Consider the following 19,774-nt stretch of genomic DNA (forward strand, 5'->3'; position numbering starts at 1 on the left):
GAAACCCAGTAATGTACTTTCACATTGTGGTCTCTTTTCCTGTAATTACCTTCATGTGTGTGTCAGTGCAGGTGATGGCCATGTACAGATGACTGCATAGAGGCACACGGGGTTTTTTCAGATAATGAGTGTAACTCTGCACATTTATACAAGGAAGTAAAGTTTATGATCCTTAAATGGCACTTCCTCAACCCAAGCATATGCAGGCAAGAAAAAAAAAAAGAAAATACTGGGCGAGGGGGCATGAAAACTCTACTCTTTTTAAATGCAGATTGCAAAAAGTAGCTTCACTGTTTCTTTGCCTTGCTTTATGCCCACAGCTTGGGAACCACACCATATGATTCAAAACATGTATGTTTACTGACTTAGATTTTCTCAGTGGCACCCACACCATCATTGTATGTGCATTTTATTGTCTGGACCATTGTGGTCTTTGAGAATGGGGTTATTTTTAAGTTAGATTAGAGGGAGAAGACAAAGGTCTCGTAAGAAGTTAGGGTCACTATTGTATCAGAAAAGCAATAAATATTTGCATTAACATGTTGTGCAGTGTCTTCTCTGTGCGTGAGAAGATACAGGGATAGAGCATTAGGTGTTTGAGATACCTTAGTGGAAAAAGCAAGATAATTTTTGGTGAAATTAGGTGTCCAGTTGGCTAAATAACATCACAAAAATCTTGTCATTTCAGAATCTTTGAGTAAAGTATCTAAAATTCTTTGACAGTTTCTTCCCCTCCTGGCCCAGTGAAACCATAGGTTTCAAAAGGTATCAAAAAATAAGTTGAGTTTGGATCAATCAGCACCACTAAGAGAAGGAACTAGGGTGGCTGACAGCTGAATTATATTTGGAAAATTATATCAAGAATAAGAAGGAAAAAAACCAGAAAAATCATAGCAAAAGGACATAATGTAGGCAAGCCTGTTCTATATTTACATAAGAGATTGTCAGATAACAAGAGAAAATAATTTTTTCTGTATAGTAGTGATGTAACACTCTGTTTTTATTTTTTGCACTAATATTGTTCCATAGGTGTTGTAGGTCTCTCTGTATACCTCAATTACTGAAGCCAGTGCGTAACCAAAATATACCTCCTTAATTTTACGTACTGTGTATATATGAATTTTGAAAAGTTCTGGTTTTTCTCTGTATTTTCCTAACAGTTTTTATTGTATAGACCATACTTTTCCTATCAGATGTGAAACACATAAATCACATGTACTTTATTTTTCTCAATATTAGTCATTATATTAGAAGATGAAATTCTACCTGTACTCTTCTAGTTGCATCCAGTTCAACGTACTTTTTTATTAACATCATGCTTAATGTGGCTTCTTTTTCTTTTTCCCATTTAGAATCTTTTACGGAAGTTGATGCAGATTTCCATGCTAGAGTACCAGTGGTGGTGTGCAGAGAAAAGAAAAGGTCTCGGTTGTCAATTTGTGTGTTCTAATAGTATATAGCAATATAAATTATATTACCACCTGATAAATGACGTTTCTGTACTAAATTATTACAGTTCCATGGATCTTGAAACACAAACTAACACTCATGGGCAAGTCATTCCTAGCCTAGAATAAGAGGGTAAGGGTTGTTCTGTCCTCAGCTGTGTATTTTCCAACCCCTTCAACCATTATGGCTTCCAGCATGTACCCTTACCCTTCCATTTGGGATTATTGCTTAAGCAGAAACGTTCCTTTCTTATAGGTAGTGTACATACCATATTAAATTATAGATTTCTGTAAGGATAAGAACTTTGCTTAACTTAGCTTTGTTTGTATTTTGAGAACAAGTGAAAAATATTTTATTTTGCCCATTTGATGAATATCAATTAAGATTCATGAAACATTCTATAAACAGCTGCTGATTAAATATTACCAGTTATTTGGTGCTACCTTGATTTTTCAGTGTTTAAAAATATTTTATGTTGTGTTAAAACAGCATAGAAACTGTTTGATGGTGGGCGTGGTGCGGGAAGACATTTCTGTTTCATGAAAGAAATTAATACTACAACTTTTTCAATTCAGGAAATTAATATTAGAAAAATAGTTAAATTTGAATTGTATCTTAAAACGCGTGTACAGAAAATTATAATACATATATTCTCAACCTAACTATAAATCAAATTAGTACCGCATGCTGCTTTTCATGCAGAGACGCTGTCTTTGAGAGGCTGTCAAGTCTTTCCTTACAGCCTTCTGCTACACTGTTCTGTGCGGTGTTATCTGACCTCTGGATGTTACAAAAGCTTCAAGATCTTTCATTTCTTTTTGGATTTTAGTGGCCTTATTTGTAAAGTGAGTGCAGGGAATGAGAATGCTTGTCTAACAGCAAACCATTTGGCTACACTTGGAAAGCTGGAACCCACTATCGTACCTTTAGTGATTGCCTTCAGGTACTGGGCAAAGGTGAGAGTAATTTGTATTCCCTTATCTGTGAATAAATATTGAATTAACTTTGATATTATGCCTGTAGTTATGGTTTAGAAAATGGTGGTTGAAACAGCCCTTGGAAAAAGAGCTGTAATGAGGACATATGTTGTTATAAATTGTAAGTTTTTTAAATTACATAATTATCATTTGTGTGTGATAACATTCCACTAAATTTCAAAAATGGAATTTTAAGCTTCATTCAGTGGAGTGCAGACTGTAAGCATCTTGCTGTGTTACCAAACTAGTCAGAGGCGTGCATAGGAGGTGGAATTGCTAGTTTCTCATAAACTTAATCCATCATGAAAAAAAAAGAAAAAACTGTTTGTCTCTATTGTAGATGAAAACAATCTTGGGAATTAACATAACTTCTAAAATTTGTGTGTCTGCAATTAAAATATTAATTAAAATTTGAAAAATGTCTGACTAGTACTGTATCTATGCAGAAGGAGGTATCATTTTTTTGCAGATGTGGTCTATGCTCTCTGTGTCCTATGGCTCTTAGACTGAAAATGTTATGGTAATATGATAGTAACTGCAGGAGATATGCAGCCTTGAGAACAAATTGCATCTGGTAGGAGTTCAAAGGTATCTGAGTTTCTGTAGTATTCAATGTGACTGACTTCTGAACAGTAATTAAAAGAATATTTTTCATAGTATCACTTGAAACTTCAATGACTGCACAATTTGTTTTTACAGTTATGCTGTGTGGATCGTCCTGAAGAGGGAGGCTTGTCGCCTTATGTGTTCGCTTTAATGGTTATTTTCTTTCTACAACAGAGGAAAGAGCCCTTTCTGCCTGTCTATTTGGGATCTTGGGTATGTGTATTAATACACTGAATAGTATAAATGAGAGGACCAGTTGCTTGTGGTGGTATATAGTCTGTCAGCTTTATGCTACTCTGAGCAAGCCATAAGTGAGCCATTTCTGCAGGAATTAAGAATTTGAATTCATGTGTGAATTCATCATCATTCAATGACTACACTTAACTTCAGTATGCTTAGCTGTAAGGTTGCATTTCATAATCCTAGTCACTGAAGTAAGTGCTCTGTTGCCCCTTCTGTGAATAAGGGGAGGTGGGCATTGAATAATGCATTTTGCAACTATTTACTTCCTCATTTTCTTCAGCTTTAACTCCAGACTGTTGAGAACTCGATCCACATAGCTATATCCCAAAACAACATCTTAGAATTTGCCATCGAATTCTCCAAAAAATAGAGCATGGTTGGGGAGCACACTGGTACATTGATACCATTAGAAGGGATCACATTAGTAATTTACAGCATTTATTTCTTTGGTTTAGAAACCAAAATGCATCTTGATGTCAGTAGTTGTATTATGGATGCTAATCCAGAATCCAGTTCTGGATTGGCATCCATAATACAATTCCAATAACTGAATTCCAATTCAATTATATTCATTGCACCCATTTTTGTACTTACAGTCTCTCGTTACATTTAGCACACATGTTCCAATTCCTATAACTAATTACAAGAATTTTGCAGTTAGCAATTTTCTCTACTATGTTCCTGACTCATTCGAAAGCACATGCACTTTCTAAGCTGGATGAGAAAAATGACCTTTTGGATATGGCCATATAATTATAAAATACATATTTATGGTTGTCTAATGTGCAAAGAAAAGGTTGCATGACACAGAATTACAGAATTTTCTGGGCAGTCAGTTCCAATGTTTGGTCACTCACACAGTACACCCACACAAGTTCTTCCTCATAATCAGGTGGAACTTCCTGCATCAGTTTCTGCCCATTGCTTCTTTTCCTATTGCTCAGCACCACCTGGATCCATCCTCTTGACACCCGCCCTTCAGATACTCAGACATTGATGAGTTGCCTCAGTTGCCTCTTCTCAAGGCTGAACAAGCCCAGCTTCCTCAGCCTTTCCTCATAACTGAGGTGCTTCAGTTGTTTAATTATCTTTGTAGCCCTTTGCTGGACGCACTTCAGGGGCTCCATGTCTCTCTTGTCCTGAGGAGCCCAAAACTGGACACAGCACTCCAGATGTGCCAGGGTTGAGTAAAAGGACAGGATCACTCCCCTCTCACCCTGCTGGCAATGCTCTTCCTAATGCACCCCAGGACACCACTGGCCTTCTTGGCCCCCAGGACACACTGCTGGCTCATGGACAGCTTGCTGCCCACCTGGACCCCCAGGTCCTTCTCCACAGAGCTGCTTTCCAGCAGATCCTCCCCCAGCCTGTGCTGGTGCCTGGGGTTATTCCTCCCCATTGGAATACAGGACCCTGCTTTTGCCTTTGCTGAATTTTCGGACAGCTCTTCTCTGCCCATCTCTGCATCCTGTCGTGTCCGCACTCTGGGGTATTGGCCACTGCTCCCAGCCTTGTGTTTTAATGACCTGCTGAGGGGGCCTCTGTCTCTTTGTCTCAGTCATTGCTGAGCAAATTAAACAACACTGGGCCCAGTATTGACCCTTGTGGGACACCCATAATGACAAACCCATGTTTAGACTTCGTGTCACTAATTACAGCCCTCTGGGATCTGCCGTTCCTCCGCTTTTCAGTCCACCTCACTGTGTTTCCTGAGTGTGGACACCTGCACACCCTTCCAGGTGCACAGAGCTATTGGGAGTTTTTTGTAAAGAAGTATTGGGAGAAGAGAGAAAGAGATTGGGACATATTCTAGTAGTAACTTTTTTTAAACTTCAATTTACTGCACTGTGGGGACTAAAATGTAAAGTTCACATGATGTTTAGCTCTGTGTTTCTTTTTTTGTTTCCTCTAGGTTGGAGGATTCTCATTAAACAAATTAACTCATTTTCATCTGAAAGAAGTCAAGAACGATGCTGTGGTTTGGGAGCATAACCCCACTGATGATTCTGATTTGCCACAAGAAACTTCCCCTAGAAGGGGCGAGGTCTGAACTTCTAAATTTTTACCTGTAGTATTCTAGCAGACATTGCTGTTCTCAAAAAAGAGCAATGTTGTCTTTCAGTTTTGTGCTTATGTTTCAAAACTATGAGCTGAACTAAGGGATTGCACGACTGCTTGCTTCAAGGTCTGTTGTGCTCACCTCTTGGTGCTAAGGAACTGTTCTTAGAAATTACTACTATTATAGCAACTTCGTAAGAAAAAGAATCACTATGTGATTGCATGTTGTGAGGGTTAACAATTCAGCCTAAACTTGGCTGAAAAATAGGCTGTATACTCCATTCTGTCCTGTGACACGAGATGTGCGTTTTTCTTTGAAATTTATGAATTACAGCATAAACACTTAAAGAACAAATTGTTATTAAACACTGATGCTACTCTTAACCATTGCTGCATTCTTTAATTTTGAAGCTTTATACTATATCTTCCAACTTTTAAATTGCGTTTTTATTGCAATTGCAGGAGTGATAAATTCTGCCACACATAAAGGAAGCATAGCAGCTAAATGCCTGTGTACTAAATATTATTTAAGGTTTTCTTCTGTAATTGACAGGTTCCCTTAGTATTTGATGTAAGTCAGCAGTGTTCAGTGCCTGTTGGTCAGCTCTGGCTTGAACTGCTTCGTTTCTATGCTTTGGAGTTCAATATGGCTGATTTGGTTATTAGCATACGACTCAAGGAACCAGTGTCTCGTGAACTAAAGGACTGGCCCAAAAAGCGCATTGCTGTGGAAGGTATATAAATATCTCTCGACAAACTTCAAAGAACTGTAACTTTAATTTTTATAAGGGGCTGACTTGGCTGTTAATATTGTGTGTTACAACTTAGAAATTTTTAATATTGGACTAGTTGTAGTAGAGTATTTTTTTTAAATAAATTGGTATTATTTTAGACATTTTCAGAAATAATAAAGTGAACTAAAAAATTGTTTTCAGCACAATTTGTAGATCTTAAGTCCCTATACGATGTTTAGGAGTTATTAGCTAGTCAGACTCTGTAAGATGTTAAGTATTATTTTTTTAAGATTCACTGCTGACTCGCTTCTTCTTTCTACTAGACCCATATTCAATCAAAAGGAATGTGGCAAGAACTCTGAACAGCCAGCTAGTGTATGTGTATATTCTTCACTGTCTGAGAGCAACTTACAAGTATTTTGCTTTGCCTCAAAAAAAAAGTGCAAAATGGAGCAAAATACCCTCTTCAAATGCAAGTGAGGAGAAATCCCAAATGCTGGATCAAGGAAAAAATGCTATAAAGCATGAAGATTCTGACTTGAAAAACTTGGATGGTAGAACAAAAATGGCCATAGTAGAAGATACCTTAATGGAGCATACACATATTCCCAAGGAACACAAAATTGGTCTTTCAAAACTATGTGATGGCTCAGAAAGTTTTACAGAAGAAGAATTGGCTGATGATATAAGTCATCTGGGAATTACCCATGAAGACTCAGACTGTATAATTGAGGAAGTTATTTCTGGAGATAATGAGGATTTTAAACCTAGTTGTGAAGAGACAGAGAGTGAAAATGAAGATGAAGAAGAAGAGGAAGAAGAAGAGCATGAACAACAAAAAAGACAGTGGGATACAATTTTGGCTGCTGAGCAGACAGTCGATGAAGACAGTGACAGTGCAGAACTCCCTGTTATTATGAATGAGCATGAAGTGGAGACATCTGGGATTTCAGACTCAGAAGGTTTTCAACAAACTACACTTACAGAGAGTGATGAATTTGGCTTGGAATGCAGTGGCATAACAGACAATAAGATTGACGTTGATGAGTACAGTAGCACTGAAGGTACTGATGAACTGGATGAATCCCCACAGAAATTCCTATGTTCAGCACAGAGTCAGATATCCCAAATTATTAACTCAGATGATGAAGAAGAGGAAGCACCTAGTCTTCTAAATCAGAGAGAATGCAGTGCTACCATTACAGATGGAGATAACACCTATACTGGATCTGGAGATGATGATGCACTGTCAGAGGAAGATGATTTTTCCATCCCCAGTAAATATGAAAACAAACAATTCAAAGAAAATGTAGATGGACCTCTGATGAACAATTTGAGTCAAGAATATCTTACTGAGAAGGGAAGCCATTCTGAAGAGACCACGCCAGTAGAACAGTGCTTAGAATCTGAACTTTTTTATGAATTCAGTAAACAAGCATTTACAAAGGGCAAGGTAAGCAAGCTGTATCAGAACATAAACGTATTGCTTGTGTTCTGTTAGAAGTTATATGAAAGTGTTGCTCCAATTTATTAAAGTACTGTAGTTTCTAAAACTAAACTTGCTTTTTGTTCATGCAGTCTCCTACAGTAGTATGTAGCTTGTGCAAACGAGAAGGTCATTTAAAGAATGATTGTCCAGAAGACTTCAAGAAAATTGAGCTTGACCCACTACCACCACTGCCACCCAAGTTTTCAGTTATTCTAGATCAAGTTTGTGTCCAGTGTTACCGTAAGTTTTTTCCTCTGAATATTGTGCCATAGAAAAAGAAACTAAAAGAAAACCTTAATACCCACTGACTAATGGTGTTACAAGTTGACAGTTTATTTGCTACATTGCCTTCAACTCTTAGATACGATTCTACAATTTGGTTTAACGGTAATGGCTCTTATAGAACTGCTCAGTAGCTTTTATCTAGAGAATTAAAAGGTGTTTAGATTTTTCTTCCAACTGGCTGGTTGATTACTCATCCAGGAAAATACATTTTCTGAGAATCTAATTTTGGGTGGAGTTTTTGACTGATGCTTTTGTATTTGTCTGATGTGAATTATGTTAACTGTTCCTTAACTTGTAGTTTTCATAAAAAAAGACTTCAGTATTCTAGAAAAAATCATGTCAAAATATCGTTTTGTAACATTTCTCCACTTTTGTTCTTTTCAGAGTGACCCAACTTTCCTCCTTTCTCTCTCGCCATTTCTGACCAGACAAAATGCATTATTTGTCTAATTAATGTTTTTCTTTGAGCAGGTATTTCTCTTCTACTTCATCCTTGCTTTCTTTCCTTCACATGTGAATTTTCTCTTTCTCTTTCTCTTCCCTTCCCCTGCCCCACTGTAAACCCCTCTCTATTTTCACTTGAATCTTTGCTCTTTGCTCTTCCTAAAGAGCAGTTGCTTAAATTGTTGTCTTTTTTTCTTCTTTTTTTAAAGATGATTTTGCTCCAAATAGAGTAGAAGATCATGCTCGAGAACATATAAGACAAAGCTTGGAAATTTTCATTAGACAGGATTTCCCAGGTAATTAGGCCATTCTAACTTCTATTTATATTTTTGATTGTTCATACTTGAGTGTTTTCCAAGAAAACTTAATTTCAGTATAATAAACACTCTAGTTTTGAATATTTAACTCATATTGTTGCTCAGCATTGTAATACTTCATTACATTAATTTTTGTTCTAAGTCTTTTAAGGCTTTTTTTAAATTGGATTATTTTTTATTCATATATATCACACATTAGTAGGAAGGAACAATCAAAGCAGAAGTGGAATAGTTCTACATTTGTTATTTTAACTTTGTTTATTAATCAAACTGCTCTTACAAATAACAAGGTTTTTTAGTACTTTCTACGGAAACTTACTGGTCTTGGAATATTTTAAAATATAGGTACAATATCTGTCCTATTCACAGAACCTAGGCATTTGATTCTTTTTTCCTTTGCTTGTTTCTGGAATTCTTACCTGTAACACCTGGACTTCAGTTCATCGTCTTTTAAAATTAGAAAAAGATTTTTTTTTTTGGCTGGAGTCAGGTATATCCCTTACCCTGAGAATCTCTGTACAAAGCATTTTTCAGTCAGACGTCAGCTTGAGCCTACATGCTGATGATTTAATTCCTGGAAAACCTAACTTGTTTCTGGATTTGTTAGACTGCTTATTTGAATCAATAATAGTAGAGATTCTTTTCTCATAAGCAAAGCTGATTGGAAAGTTTTCATGCACTACAGAAATACAGTCATGTTTTCCTGCATTAGGAGACATGCAGTGGTTTGCAGCTACATACAATTTGAGATTCTGTGTTATATATAATTTGATATTTTTTGTTGATATGTGGCTGTAATACAACCCATGCCTTACAGGAACCAAGCTGGATTTGTTTGGCTCCTCAAAAAATGGCTTTGGCTTCAAACAAAGTGATCTTGATATCTGTATGACAATAGATGGTCTGGAAACTGCTGAGGTAGGTCAAGAAGATTTTTGTTTTATGGTTAAATAAATGCAGAATTTTCTTATATTGTGTATCTAGCATAACAAATTAATTATTTTATGAAAGCTTTTAATATTAAAAGGAAATACTAAGTTACCACTAAGGCAGATTATTTTAGGGGTGTTTACTGTTGCCCTAGGGATGAGTATAAGAATAAAGTAGCCAGTTTTGCATTTCTAGCTTTATTGTGCAGGTAAGTAACATTCTTCATTGATTAAACAACTGGGAATGGGAAACAATGGAGGGGCACATCAGTCTCCTTTCATGCCTAATGCTATCTTTTAAAAAAAGTTTCTGTTATTATATTATCAGCTGTTGATTTTACATATGCTATTTTGAAACAATTTCTTGTATTCACATAATTCTGTACAAGATGAAACATTTGATAATACAGGTTTACGCTTAATGGCGCATAATAAAAGACTTGGCTAAAATACTTGGAGCAGATACATCTTTCAGCTTTTTTTCTTAATGTCTTAGGGACTTGATTGCATCAGAATCATTGAAGATTTAGCAAAAGTTCTCAAGAAACAGTCAGGTAATTTTCTGGAAAATTAAAATAAGTAATTCTGGTTTTGTTACTTCATTTGCTGTAGTGACAGTGTTCTGGGGCACTGTAGGTGAAAACCATTAAGATACAACTAACATAAAAGAGCTCATGTTAGTAAGAGAGAGATTGAGTGTTGTGAACGTTTGGATTTATTTTTGTTTGTATATATAGGTATTCAAGTTTATGATGTTATTGGACCACATCTGATCTGGACAGATAGTATGTTTATAACTTACATGCCTAAGAACAATGATTTAAGACTTGAGGCTTCAGTTTAATAACTACGTAATTTTATGTTCAATGCATTGGAAGTGGATGGTAAAAGACATTCTGATGCAAGTCTGCCATGAGAATCCTGTTTTCTTCTTCAAGAAATCATGAATTTTATAGTGCTCGTTTTGGTGTATCTCCAATGAGTTGTGATGAACTATCATTGATGTCTTAAGCTTATTTCTCTATAAATAAATTCTACACTCTTATTTAGACTGCACTTTATTTTTTGAGGGGGCTAAACATACATTTTTATAAACTATGTTTATCAGATTGATCATGTTTGACAAATTTCTAAAATCAGTGTTAAAACATAACTGAAATACAAAATTGGTGTCAACTAAGGTTTTATTTTGTAGCCTTTTGGCTACAGTTGGAAGTTAAGTGATACTTTGTAGGACTGTTTGTAGCCATTCAGTAATAAAACATTTCATCCTAGGTTTAAGAAATGTCTTGCCTATAACAACTGCTAAAGTCCCAATTGTCAAATTTTTCCATGTCAGAAGTGGTCTTGAAGTAGACATCAGTTTATATAATACTCTGGTAAGGTTATCTTCTTTTTTATTTTATGTTGCGTAATAAAAAACTGAGGATCTGTTTCTTGAGACTGAAGTGATTGTTTGGATGAGGTTCAAAAAACAACTGTTTCTGATTACCTGTTGCAGTTTTATATTTCAAAGAAACCTTTTTGGTTTTATTTTACTATGAGTGGTCAGCTGCACAGTTGTGACTTCACAGTTGTGACTTCACAGTTGTCACTTTCATAAGAAAATCGATTAGTTCTTCAGTAATAGTACGAAACAGTGGTTTAAGTATTGAAGTCTTTCTTAAATGAGAGACAAAACGAAGTAACTTCAGATTTTTTAGACTCCTCTTAGCATCATGGCTCTTGCCTAGCCTTTAGACCTGAAATAGTAATTTTTAACCCAGCTTGCCTGAACTATAACATATTAGAATGTAAAAAACAAACAAACACCCAAAACAATCTATGTGTTCTTGGTCAAACATTTAAAAAAGAGATTTAATTTATTTCAATGTCTCTAATTTTCAAAACCCTGTTCCTTGAAACAGCAAAGGAAAGTTAAGTCATAGAGACAATTTTTAAGCTTTCTGAAGATTTTTTATGAGCTCACAGGAAGTTTTCAGGAGGAAACCTCAACCACTAAGTGTGAAAATGTTCTCCTTGAAGTTATGCATCCATATGTCTGTTGGTAGCTCTTACAGATCCGAGCTGAAATGCCTGGATTCAAGTAGTTACCTTCTACTAAATATTTTAAAACTGTAGTAGGAGATCAGTGCTTCTTATTTTGAAGTATTGTTCTGTGAATGCTGCTTTGTACCACTTCCATACAGATTAAGGAAGTTGATTGGCTTTTAAAAGAGCAGGTGATAACCTCATTGTTGAGTGCTTCCTTTCTCAGTATATATTCCTACTATGCAGGTCTTCACATATGCATTTCTTGAGGACACAACTTAAAGTTTTTCTTTTTCATGTTTTCAGCTTATTTCCTTCATGACTTCAGAGCTTCCTTATTTTCTACATGACTTTCTTATTTTTGTAGGCGTTGCATAACACCAGACTTCTGTCATCATACGCAGCTATTGATCCTAGAGTAAAATATCTGTGTTACACAATGAAAGTCTTTACAAAGGTAAGTATGTTTCAGGCATTCTAGAAGCAGTAGTTCCTGCAGCAAGGGATAATCACCATGAAAGCCAAAAATCATGTTTCTTTTTCTAGATATGTGACATTGGAGATGCATCTCGAGGTAGCCTGTCATCTTACGCATATACTCTTATGGTGCTTTATTTCCTTCAACAGAGAAATCCACCAGTCATCCCTGTTCTTCAAGAGGTATGGTATATCAGAAAGAAATGAGTAACTGTACACGGTATTGATCAGAAGAATGTCAGTGATGAATATAAAAGGCTTTTCTAATGAGTTTTAATATTACTCTTTCAGATCTACAAAGAGCCAAAAAAGCCTGAAATTTTGGTTGATGGCTGGAATGTATATTTCTTTGATAAGATAGAGGAGTTGGTGAGTAAATTAGACTAATTGGAAATGTTACCTGTAGCTTGGCAAATGAATAGAAATTCCTTTTAAAAACATTGTTCCCAAATATAGAGGTTGAGTTTTGTGGTTTAACCCTGGCTGGCAATTAAGCACCACACAGCCACTCTCTCATTCCCTCAACCCCCTCGCTGGTGGGAAGGCTAATAAAAAAAAAGTAAAATTTGTGGGTTGGAATAAAAACACTATATTAATTGAAACAAAATCAGAGAAAATAAAATAATAATCCTCATATTGGTAATTGTTACAATGATGTTAATAGTAGTAGCAGTAGTAGCAATAATGGTATTACGAGAGAGAGAGAGAGAGAAGACTAAAACCCAAGAGAAACAAGAGATGCCCAATACATCTGCCCAGCAGAGCTGACTGGTGCCCAGCCCATCCCTCAGCAGCAGTAAGTACCACTTTGTCCCTTCCCCCGAGTTCATGGGCATGGTGTGGAATATCCCTTTGGCCAGTTTGGGTTAGCTGTCCTGGTAGTGCTCCCTCCTGGCTTTTTGTGCACCTGCTGGCTGGCAGAGCATGGGAAGCTGAAAAGTCATTGACTTCAGGGTAGGTACTACTGAGCTGCAACTAAAATATCAGTGGGTTATCAATGTTATCAACATTATTCTTATGCTAAATACACAACACAGACTATACCACCTACTGAGGACAAAATTAATTCTATCCAGAACAAATACAGGAATTGAAGTGGAGTAGCTCCTGTTATGAAAATCCCATTGCTGTGTTGTAAAGGTTTTAGGATATGGTTAGCTGTAATTCATCTGTGAAAAAATAAACTCCAAAATCTGACAAAATAGATCACAGAATTATTTTAAGCTGTTAAGGATGATTGATTGTTCTTTGTCTCTCTGGATGAGGATAACTGCTGCCACCTGTATATCTGGTCAATTCCCTTGAATAATTTTGTTTTATACAGACTCATAAAGTGAATTGATAAATTCTTTTCTTAAGAGGCAAAACCTAGTGCCAGAAGTTCCATTAATTGTCCACTTCCATTCTTAATAGATTAAAAAATATACTGTTTAAAACCAATATTGGATTGTAAATTATGAAATGAAGCGTTCTAGTGTAGCTCCATTGTTTTTCTGTATAAAATAAATTGTGAAAATATATTATGGAAAGCATGAAAATCATGAAAATGTTTAATATAGATACTGAATGTAACTACTTTTGTCATTTTAGCCAGTTGTTTGGCCAGACTATGGGAAAAACACTGAATCTGCTGGGCAACTATGGCTGGGACTTCTCCGCTTCTACACAGAAGAATTTGATTTTAAAGAGCATGTCATCTGCATCAGGAGAAAAAATCTGCTTACAACTTTCAAGAAGCAGTGGACCTCCAAATATATTGTAATTGAAGGTAAAACCAAATAAAATACCAGAATATGGAAAACGTCTTTAACATGAAAATTTTGCTTTTTTCACAAGGCTTATTTATTTTTCTATTACTAGATTATAAATTGTTACATGCTCATGTTTTGAAAGATCTCAAAATTGCCACTGAGTCTCAGTAGTAAATATTATTTAGTAGCAAATATTATTCAGTAGAATAAACATTATTCATAAGGGTTTTTTTGGCTACTGAAAAGAAGTTGTAAAGCAAATGTCACACTTTTCATTATGAAGTAAATGGCAGAAAAATAGATTTAACAAAACCCCTTGGCAAAAAACTTAGGTCTAATGCAATTGAAGTGTTCTCAAAAATACTAGGTTTATCTGAGCCTGTATTTACTTAAATGATTCAACTCTGTATGATTACTGATTACTATCACTGTTTATTACTGTGATCTCTGACGGAGAAAATGCAGTGACATATTTTAGAAATAATCTGTAACTTGTTTTCTGACCCATTTTATTTTCATGGAAAGAATTTCTACTCTTTTGGTCTGCACATTGAGGAATGCCTGTCATGTTATTTTCTACAGATCCCTTTGATTTGAACCACAATCTTGGAGCTGGATTGTCAAGAAAAAGTAAGTCTTCTGTTAACAATTTCAGTTACAAAGTGAAGATCTTGTCTTGGATATTCTTTTACATTCTAGTTTGATCTTTGAATTATTATTTCAGTTTGGGGTTTTTTTTCTTCCACAGTGACAAATTTTATAATGAAGGCTTTTATCAATGGCAGAAGGGTATTTGGTACCCCTATAAAAATATTTCCTAAAGAATACCCATCAAAAATGGTAAGTTCCTTCTAAGAGGAGTATGTGTGAGCTCTTTGGCATATAACTTAGCCTTTGCAGGACTGTGGCTACACTCACTGCAAACTCTAAAATTTCCACACTTCTCTAAAAATCGTGGGAGTTACTGCTGAGTACCATTTTGATGTTACTTGCATGTAAAATATTTTGGTATGCAGAATATTAGTCAGAGTCAGAATTTCATTCTGGAGATTTATCTATTTTAATCCAAATCAAAACTACTTAGCATTTCTTAAAACTACAGTTCTATAACAGTGTGCAGACCTGGTGGTGAGAAGGCTGCCTATCAAAGAAGAGGTCAGTGACCCGTTAATTCATCAGGTCTTGCAGGGTTCAGCTACAGACCCTAGGTTTATTCTTTTCTGTAACTCTTACTGCTGTTTTTATACTTTTGTATCTGTCTTGGTTTCCAGGTGTTTGGATTTTCATTTTAAATATATTATTTCTTCTACAGGAGTACTTTTTTGATCCTGAGGTTCTAACAGAAGGAGAATTGGCACCAAATGATAGATGCTGCAGAACTTGTGGTAAAATTGGCCATTTCATGAAGGATTGTCCCATGAGACAAAAGTGAGTATAGTATTGGCATGTGTGTGTAACTTTTTCCCTTAGGTTTGTTCAAGAAAGATTAGGATAGTGATGCTAAAGCAAAATGTGTTGATTATTTAGCTGCAGATTATTTAGTAACCTGAATTAAATTTAAAATGTATCAGGACCTCGTTTGGCAGTGGTGGATAGTGTTGCTACAGAACTGTTAAAGTATCAATACTTACTCTCCATTTTGTTACACAGGAAAGGAGTAGTCAAAGAGAATCTAAATATTCAGCAGAGCTGAATTAACTATGTGCTGTGAAAAGTACTCACAGATACGTACTATAATTTTATTTATTTAATAGCTTCTACTACCAGAATTTTGCTGCTCCTAGCAAGACATGATTTTGTCAAGTTCACAGAATCATGCAATTCCTATCGAAAGCAAGGCGAGAATGTCACAGCATTACTTTTCATAAGCACGCATGCATGAGAACACTGTCCTGTTTTACATACAAGAGAATGTTTCCTGTCCCTGAGTAGCCATGTCCAATATTCAATGACTCTTCTGGCAACAGATGAATGGCTAAATGGCTTTTGTCACTCTTCCTCTTATGAAATGTCTAAACTTAAAACTCATCCTTTAATTCTGATTTTCGTTAAGACAAAGCTCTTTAAAGACTTCATGTCTTAAAAAACTGTGAAATCTTAAAAACCTTTATGCTCACTTGTAAGGTGGATGGAAAAATCTAGCCAATGTTTAGAATCTGTTTGTGGTAAAAGCTGTCATTAAAAATCATTTGCACTTTCCTGTGACTAAGTAAAAAAAAACAACTACTAAGCTACTAGCATCATGTTGGATGAAGTGGCTGTTCCAAATATGTTAGAGATTTGTGAACTTATATTGTTGATCCTGTTAATTTGGGAATTACTCAGCTTTAGCAATTGCAAGCACAGTAGCTGATGATAGTTTGAAATTAAAGAATGCTGAAGGTGATGTGAAAGCCTCCTCAACATCCAAACTGCTGTCTAGATCAGTGGATTTTTAATCTTGCATTCTGAACTGAAGCACAAGTTCATTGCACACATTCAGCTACATTCTATACAACATTAGAGGAAAAGTAAATGGGATTGTGCATCTAAGAACAGAAATGCCCTGTGGTGTAAAACCACTGATATATTTGAATCCTCTGTGCAGCCATTTATTGCATAAGGGAGTGCTGTCTATGAAGGAAAAACTAGTTATTTTCTGTAGTCTCTTCTCATGCACTCCCTCAGACATCAAGACATTGACTACAATGCTTGAAGTGAAACTAACCAGCCAATTCCATATCCACTGAGTGGTCCACCTATCAAATCCATGTCTTTCAAATTTATAGAAAAGGATGTTGTGTAAGACAGTGTTAAATGCTTTACAGAAGTCCAGGTTCATTATTTCAATCACTTTTCCTTACCCACCATTTCTGTAACCATTATTTATAGAAAGCTACCAGATTTGTGAGGCATGATTTGCAAAAGCATGTTGGTTGTCACCAGTTGCCTCTCTGTTTTCCACGTGCCTTAGCATAGTTTTCAGGTGGATCTGCTCCATGGTCTTACCAGGCAGAGGTGAGACTGACCAACCTATAGTTCTCCAGGTCTTCCTCTTACGCGTTTTTTAAAAATAAAGAAGCTCACCTTGAAGCTCATGCCATTTTTTTGCCTTTCATTCAGTTTTGTGAAGTATTTTCAAGTTTCTAGCCATTAGCAATACATCCAACTTGCCAAAGGAGCCTGGTATCATCTTCAGATTTGGAGGTTTCACTCCTATCTCCTTCTCTAGTCATGTATAAAGTTGTTAGATGAAACAAGTCTGACAGTGGTAGTGTTTCTTCACTACTAGACCTTTAAGTCACATCTAATGTTAGAAGTTTCTCTCAACAGAAGAGACTTTTAGAGTGAGTATGCAGTTTCAGAAGGAAAGGGCTCAGTTCCGGTTGAGTCATACAAATAATAAAAAACCCAGAACTATAGCCCTATTTTTTTGTACTTTAACATTTTGCTTGTTTCTTTTCTTCTATTGTATGCAACTTGAGCAGCCAGATTTTCAGTTGTTCTTGTATTTTTTGGGCTACTATTATTAGGATTTAGGACTGTATTTTTGGTAATCACATATGCACTTGGACAAAGAGAGACTTTTGTCTCCCGCGATTTTCCTGGGAAGCTGTGAGAAGCTGTGAGAAAGCTCAGAGAAAAGAATGAGATACAGTTCTTATCTTCACTTGCTGTGCCTGTTGGAATGTGTTACGGAGATTTGTTTAACCAAAGGGTGATTTCTTAATTGGTCACTGGTGATGGTGTTTGGATTAATTGACCAATCTGTATCAGTCTGTCAGCAAGAGCGATGGGGGTTTCTTAATAGTATAGTATAGTACACTAAAGCGATTGATCAGACATATGGAATCATGGAGTCAATGCTAATTATTACTCAGTGGGGACCCCTGATACAATATGTATTATCATCTGATTGTAAAGTTAAATTATTAAATACATGTAACATCGTGAGTGACGAAGTGGAGCACTGTTTGGTGGAAGAGTCAAAGGAAACCTATGTCAATTCACTTTATTTATCCCACTGAAGATACATTTTTTCTAAGGACAGCACATGCATTTTCTGTCTGGCTTTTTTATTGACTCTGTGTGAATGTAAGGCCTCTGAATTCTGTAGCACTTTTCTACTCCTGCAGACTCAGACGGCGTCGTGATTATGAAGGTACACAAAGGTATGGGGAAATCAAGGAGAAAAAAAGCAAAGAGGACAAAGAAATGCAGAATAAACCACCAGAAAAGGAAAACTTAATCAAGGAGGGAAAGTTGCACCTGTGTACACTGCAAAAGAGGAAACTAGCAAGGGTGATAGCGGAAACTGGAAGAGAGAAGGCTCCCAGGCAATCAGAAAAATGGAAGCGCCTGGAAGACAGAGACATAAGAGAAAAACGTTGTTTTATCTGTGGAAGAGAAGGTCATATTAAAAAGGAATGCCCACAATATAAAGGAGTTGCAGGTATGAAACTGATCAAGCTGAGTAGTTTAAATAGCACTTACGGGTTGTTTTGTTTTTTGGTGGTTTTTGTTTTTTGGTTTTTTTTTTTTTTTTTGTATTTTTAATATGATTGACTAACAGATAAGGGTTTTGCATATGTAAATGTGGAGGTTTTTTTAATGTAGTCACATTTAACCATTTTCCCTTCATCCTCGCCTTCCTTTCAGAAACGTGCTGTATCCTGAGAGATTTGGCATGGTTTCTCTTAGCAGATATTTGTATTAAAAAGGGTATGAGTATCAAATATGTTGAAATTGCTTCCATTGTCGTCACAAGATGTGAGTTTGTCAACATTTCAAATTACTGGAAGCTTCTCTTCCAGTTCATCATAATTGCAAAAAACGCTAGTGTTACAGCTCTTCACATTTACCTAAACCAGAATGATTCTATACAACTCTGAAGTCAATATGAAAAGTGTACAGATTTGCTCAGATTGAGTTTTGTGAATAAAATAATGTTTTTGACAACTTAGCAGTTGAAGGGATACAGAAGTTCATCTTGTAGATCATGATTGATAGACCTGAATGAAATACTGTTAAGCAAAATAATATAATAATCTAAGTCATCTTTCAAATATAATGGATTGCTCATCATTTGTGTGGTGAAGGAATATCTTTCTAAGATAAAACTGAGACTTAAGACAGTAGGTGGTACTTGTAATTAGCTTCCAAAGGAACAAAGTATCACTGTTTCCCTGTAGGTGAACCTGGGTGCAGTTAAGTTCTGGCTGGAAAAAATTTGTTTTACAAATTAGCCATGACTTGACCTCTTAGAGGAACAGATTGGAGTCTTTTATAGAAACATTTTTCAAACCAGCTTTTCTCTACTTGCAAAAATATCCTGTCTGCCTTAGATCAAGAAACTCTTCATAGTCAGATACATTTAGTGAAAGATAGCACGAGACTGTGTAAAAATACTGGAAGAGGAAGGGAAATGGTGCAAGTATATTCAAAATTGTAATCTATTTAGAAATATTCTTACCTTGATAGACTACTAGAAGTACTGGATAGACAGAAAAGTTGATTAAAAATTGAAACCATGCTCCATTCAGCTTCTGACCTTTTGAAGGTATATGTCAGGTCTAAATTTAACTTTTGACTTTGTTCATCTTTGACCTTTTCTCACTAAACTTCTCTTCCAGCCATTCTGTTTGCTGTAATACTGAGTCTGCTAAGGTGGAGGGAAATATGCCTGACTGTTTCATAGTCAATCATATTTAGCATTCATCACCATGAGAACTATACTTAGGCTGTACAGTATATATGTCTAAAATAGTAAGTCCTGCAATAGGTGTTTTTATCTATTATCTGTATTTTGGAAATTAATATATATCAATTTGAAAGAATTACTGTAGGCTGGGCTTTGTCTTTTATTGCTTGCTTAGTGCCTGAAGTGTTCTCTCTAGTTGAATAAAGTACTACAAACAAATGGATCAAAGAGTTTAGATTTGACTCTTTGCATTGCTGCAGTTTGTGAGACTAAGGACACTTCACTTACCACCTTACCTTCATTC

At 35.9% G+C, this 19,774-nt stretch overlaps 1 protein-coding gene across 4 annotated transcripts in view; it reads left to right on the forward strand.

The window, feature by feature from the left end:
• TUT7 (terminal uridylyl transferase 7) overlaps window positions 1-19,774 on the forward strand; it is a 33,169-nt gene that overhangs the window by 10,226 nt on the left and 3,169 nt on the right. For all 4 annotated transcript variants that reach the window (XM_030258478.4, XM_030258482.4, XM_072922888.1 and 1 more), the window contains 19 exons: window positions 1,353-1,422; window positions 2,279-2,405; window positions 3,126-3,245; window positions 5,188-5,319; window positions 5,887-6,067; window positions 6,391-7,520; window positions 7,646-7,796; window positions 8,495-8,581; window positions 9,420-9,520; window positions 10,028-10,085; window positions 10,807-10,910; window positions 11,930-12,019; window positions 12,109-12,222; window positions 12,331-12,408; window positions 13,630-13,807; window positions 14,373-14,420; window positions 14,539-14,630; window positions 15,103-15,218; window positions 17,906-18,222. In XM_030258478.4, the coding sequence (XP_030114338.4) occupies window positions 1,353-1,422; window positions 2,279-2,405; window positions 3,126-3,245; window positions 5,188-5,319; window positions 5,887-6,067; window positions 6,391-7,520; window positions 7,646-7,796; window positions 8,495-8,581; window positions 9,420-9,520; window positions 10,028-10,085; window positions 10,807-10,910; window positions 11,930-12,019; window positions 12,109-12,222; window positions 12,331-12,408; window positions 13,630-13,807; window positions 14,373-14,420; window positions 14,539-14,630; window positions 15,103-15,218; window positions 17,906-18,222 (3,294 nt within the window). The remainder of the gene's footprint in view (window positions 1-1,352; window positions 1,423-2,278; window positions 2,406-3,125; window positions 3,246-5,187; window positions 5,320-5,886; window positions 6,068-6,390; window positions 7,521-7,645; window positions 7,797-8,494; window positions 8,582-9,419; window positions 9,521-10,027; window positions 10,086-10,806; window positions 10,911-11,929; window positions 12,020-12,108; window positions 12,223-12,330; window positions 12,409-13,629; window positions 13,808-14,372; window positions 14,421-14,538; window positions 14,631-15,102; window positions 15,219-17,905; window positions 18,223-19,774) is intronic.

The sequence above is a fragment of the Taeniopygia guttata genome, chromosome Z, assembly GCF_048771995.1.
Source record: "Taeniopygia guttata chromosome Z, bTaeGut7.mat, whole genome shotgun sequence".
Taxonomy (NCBI): domain Eukaryota; kingdom Metazoa; phylum Chordata; class Aves; order Passeriformes; family Estrildidae; genus Taeniopygia; species Taeniopygia guttata.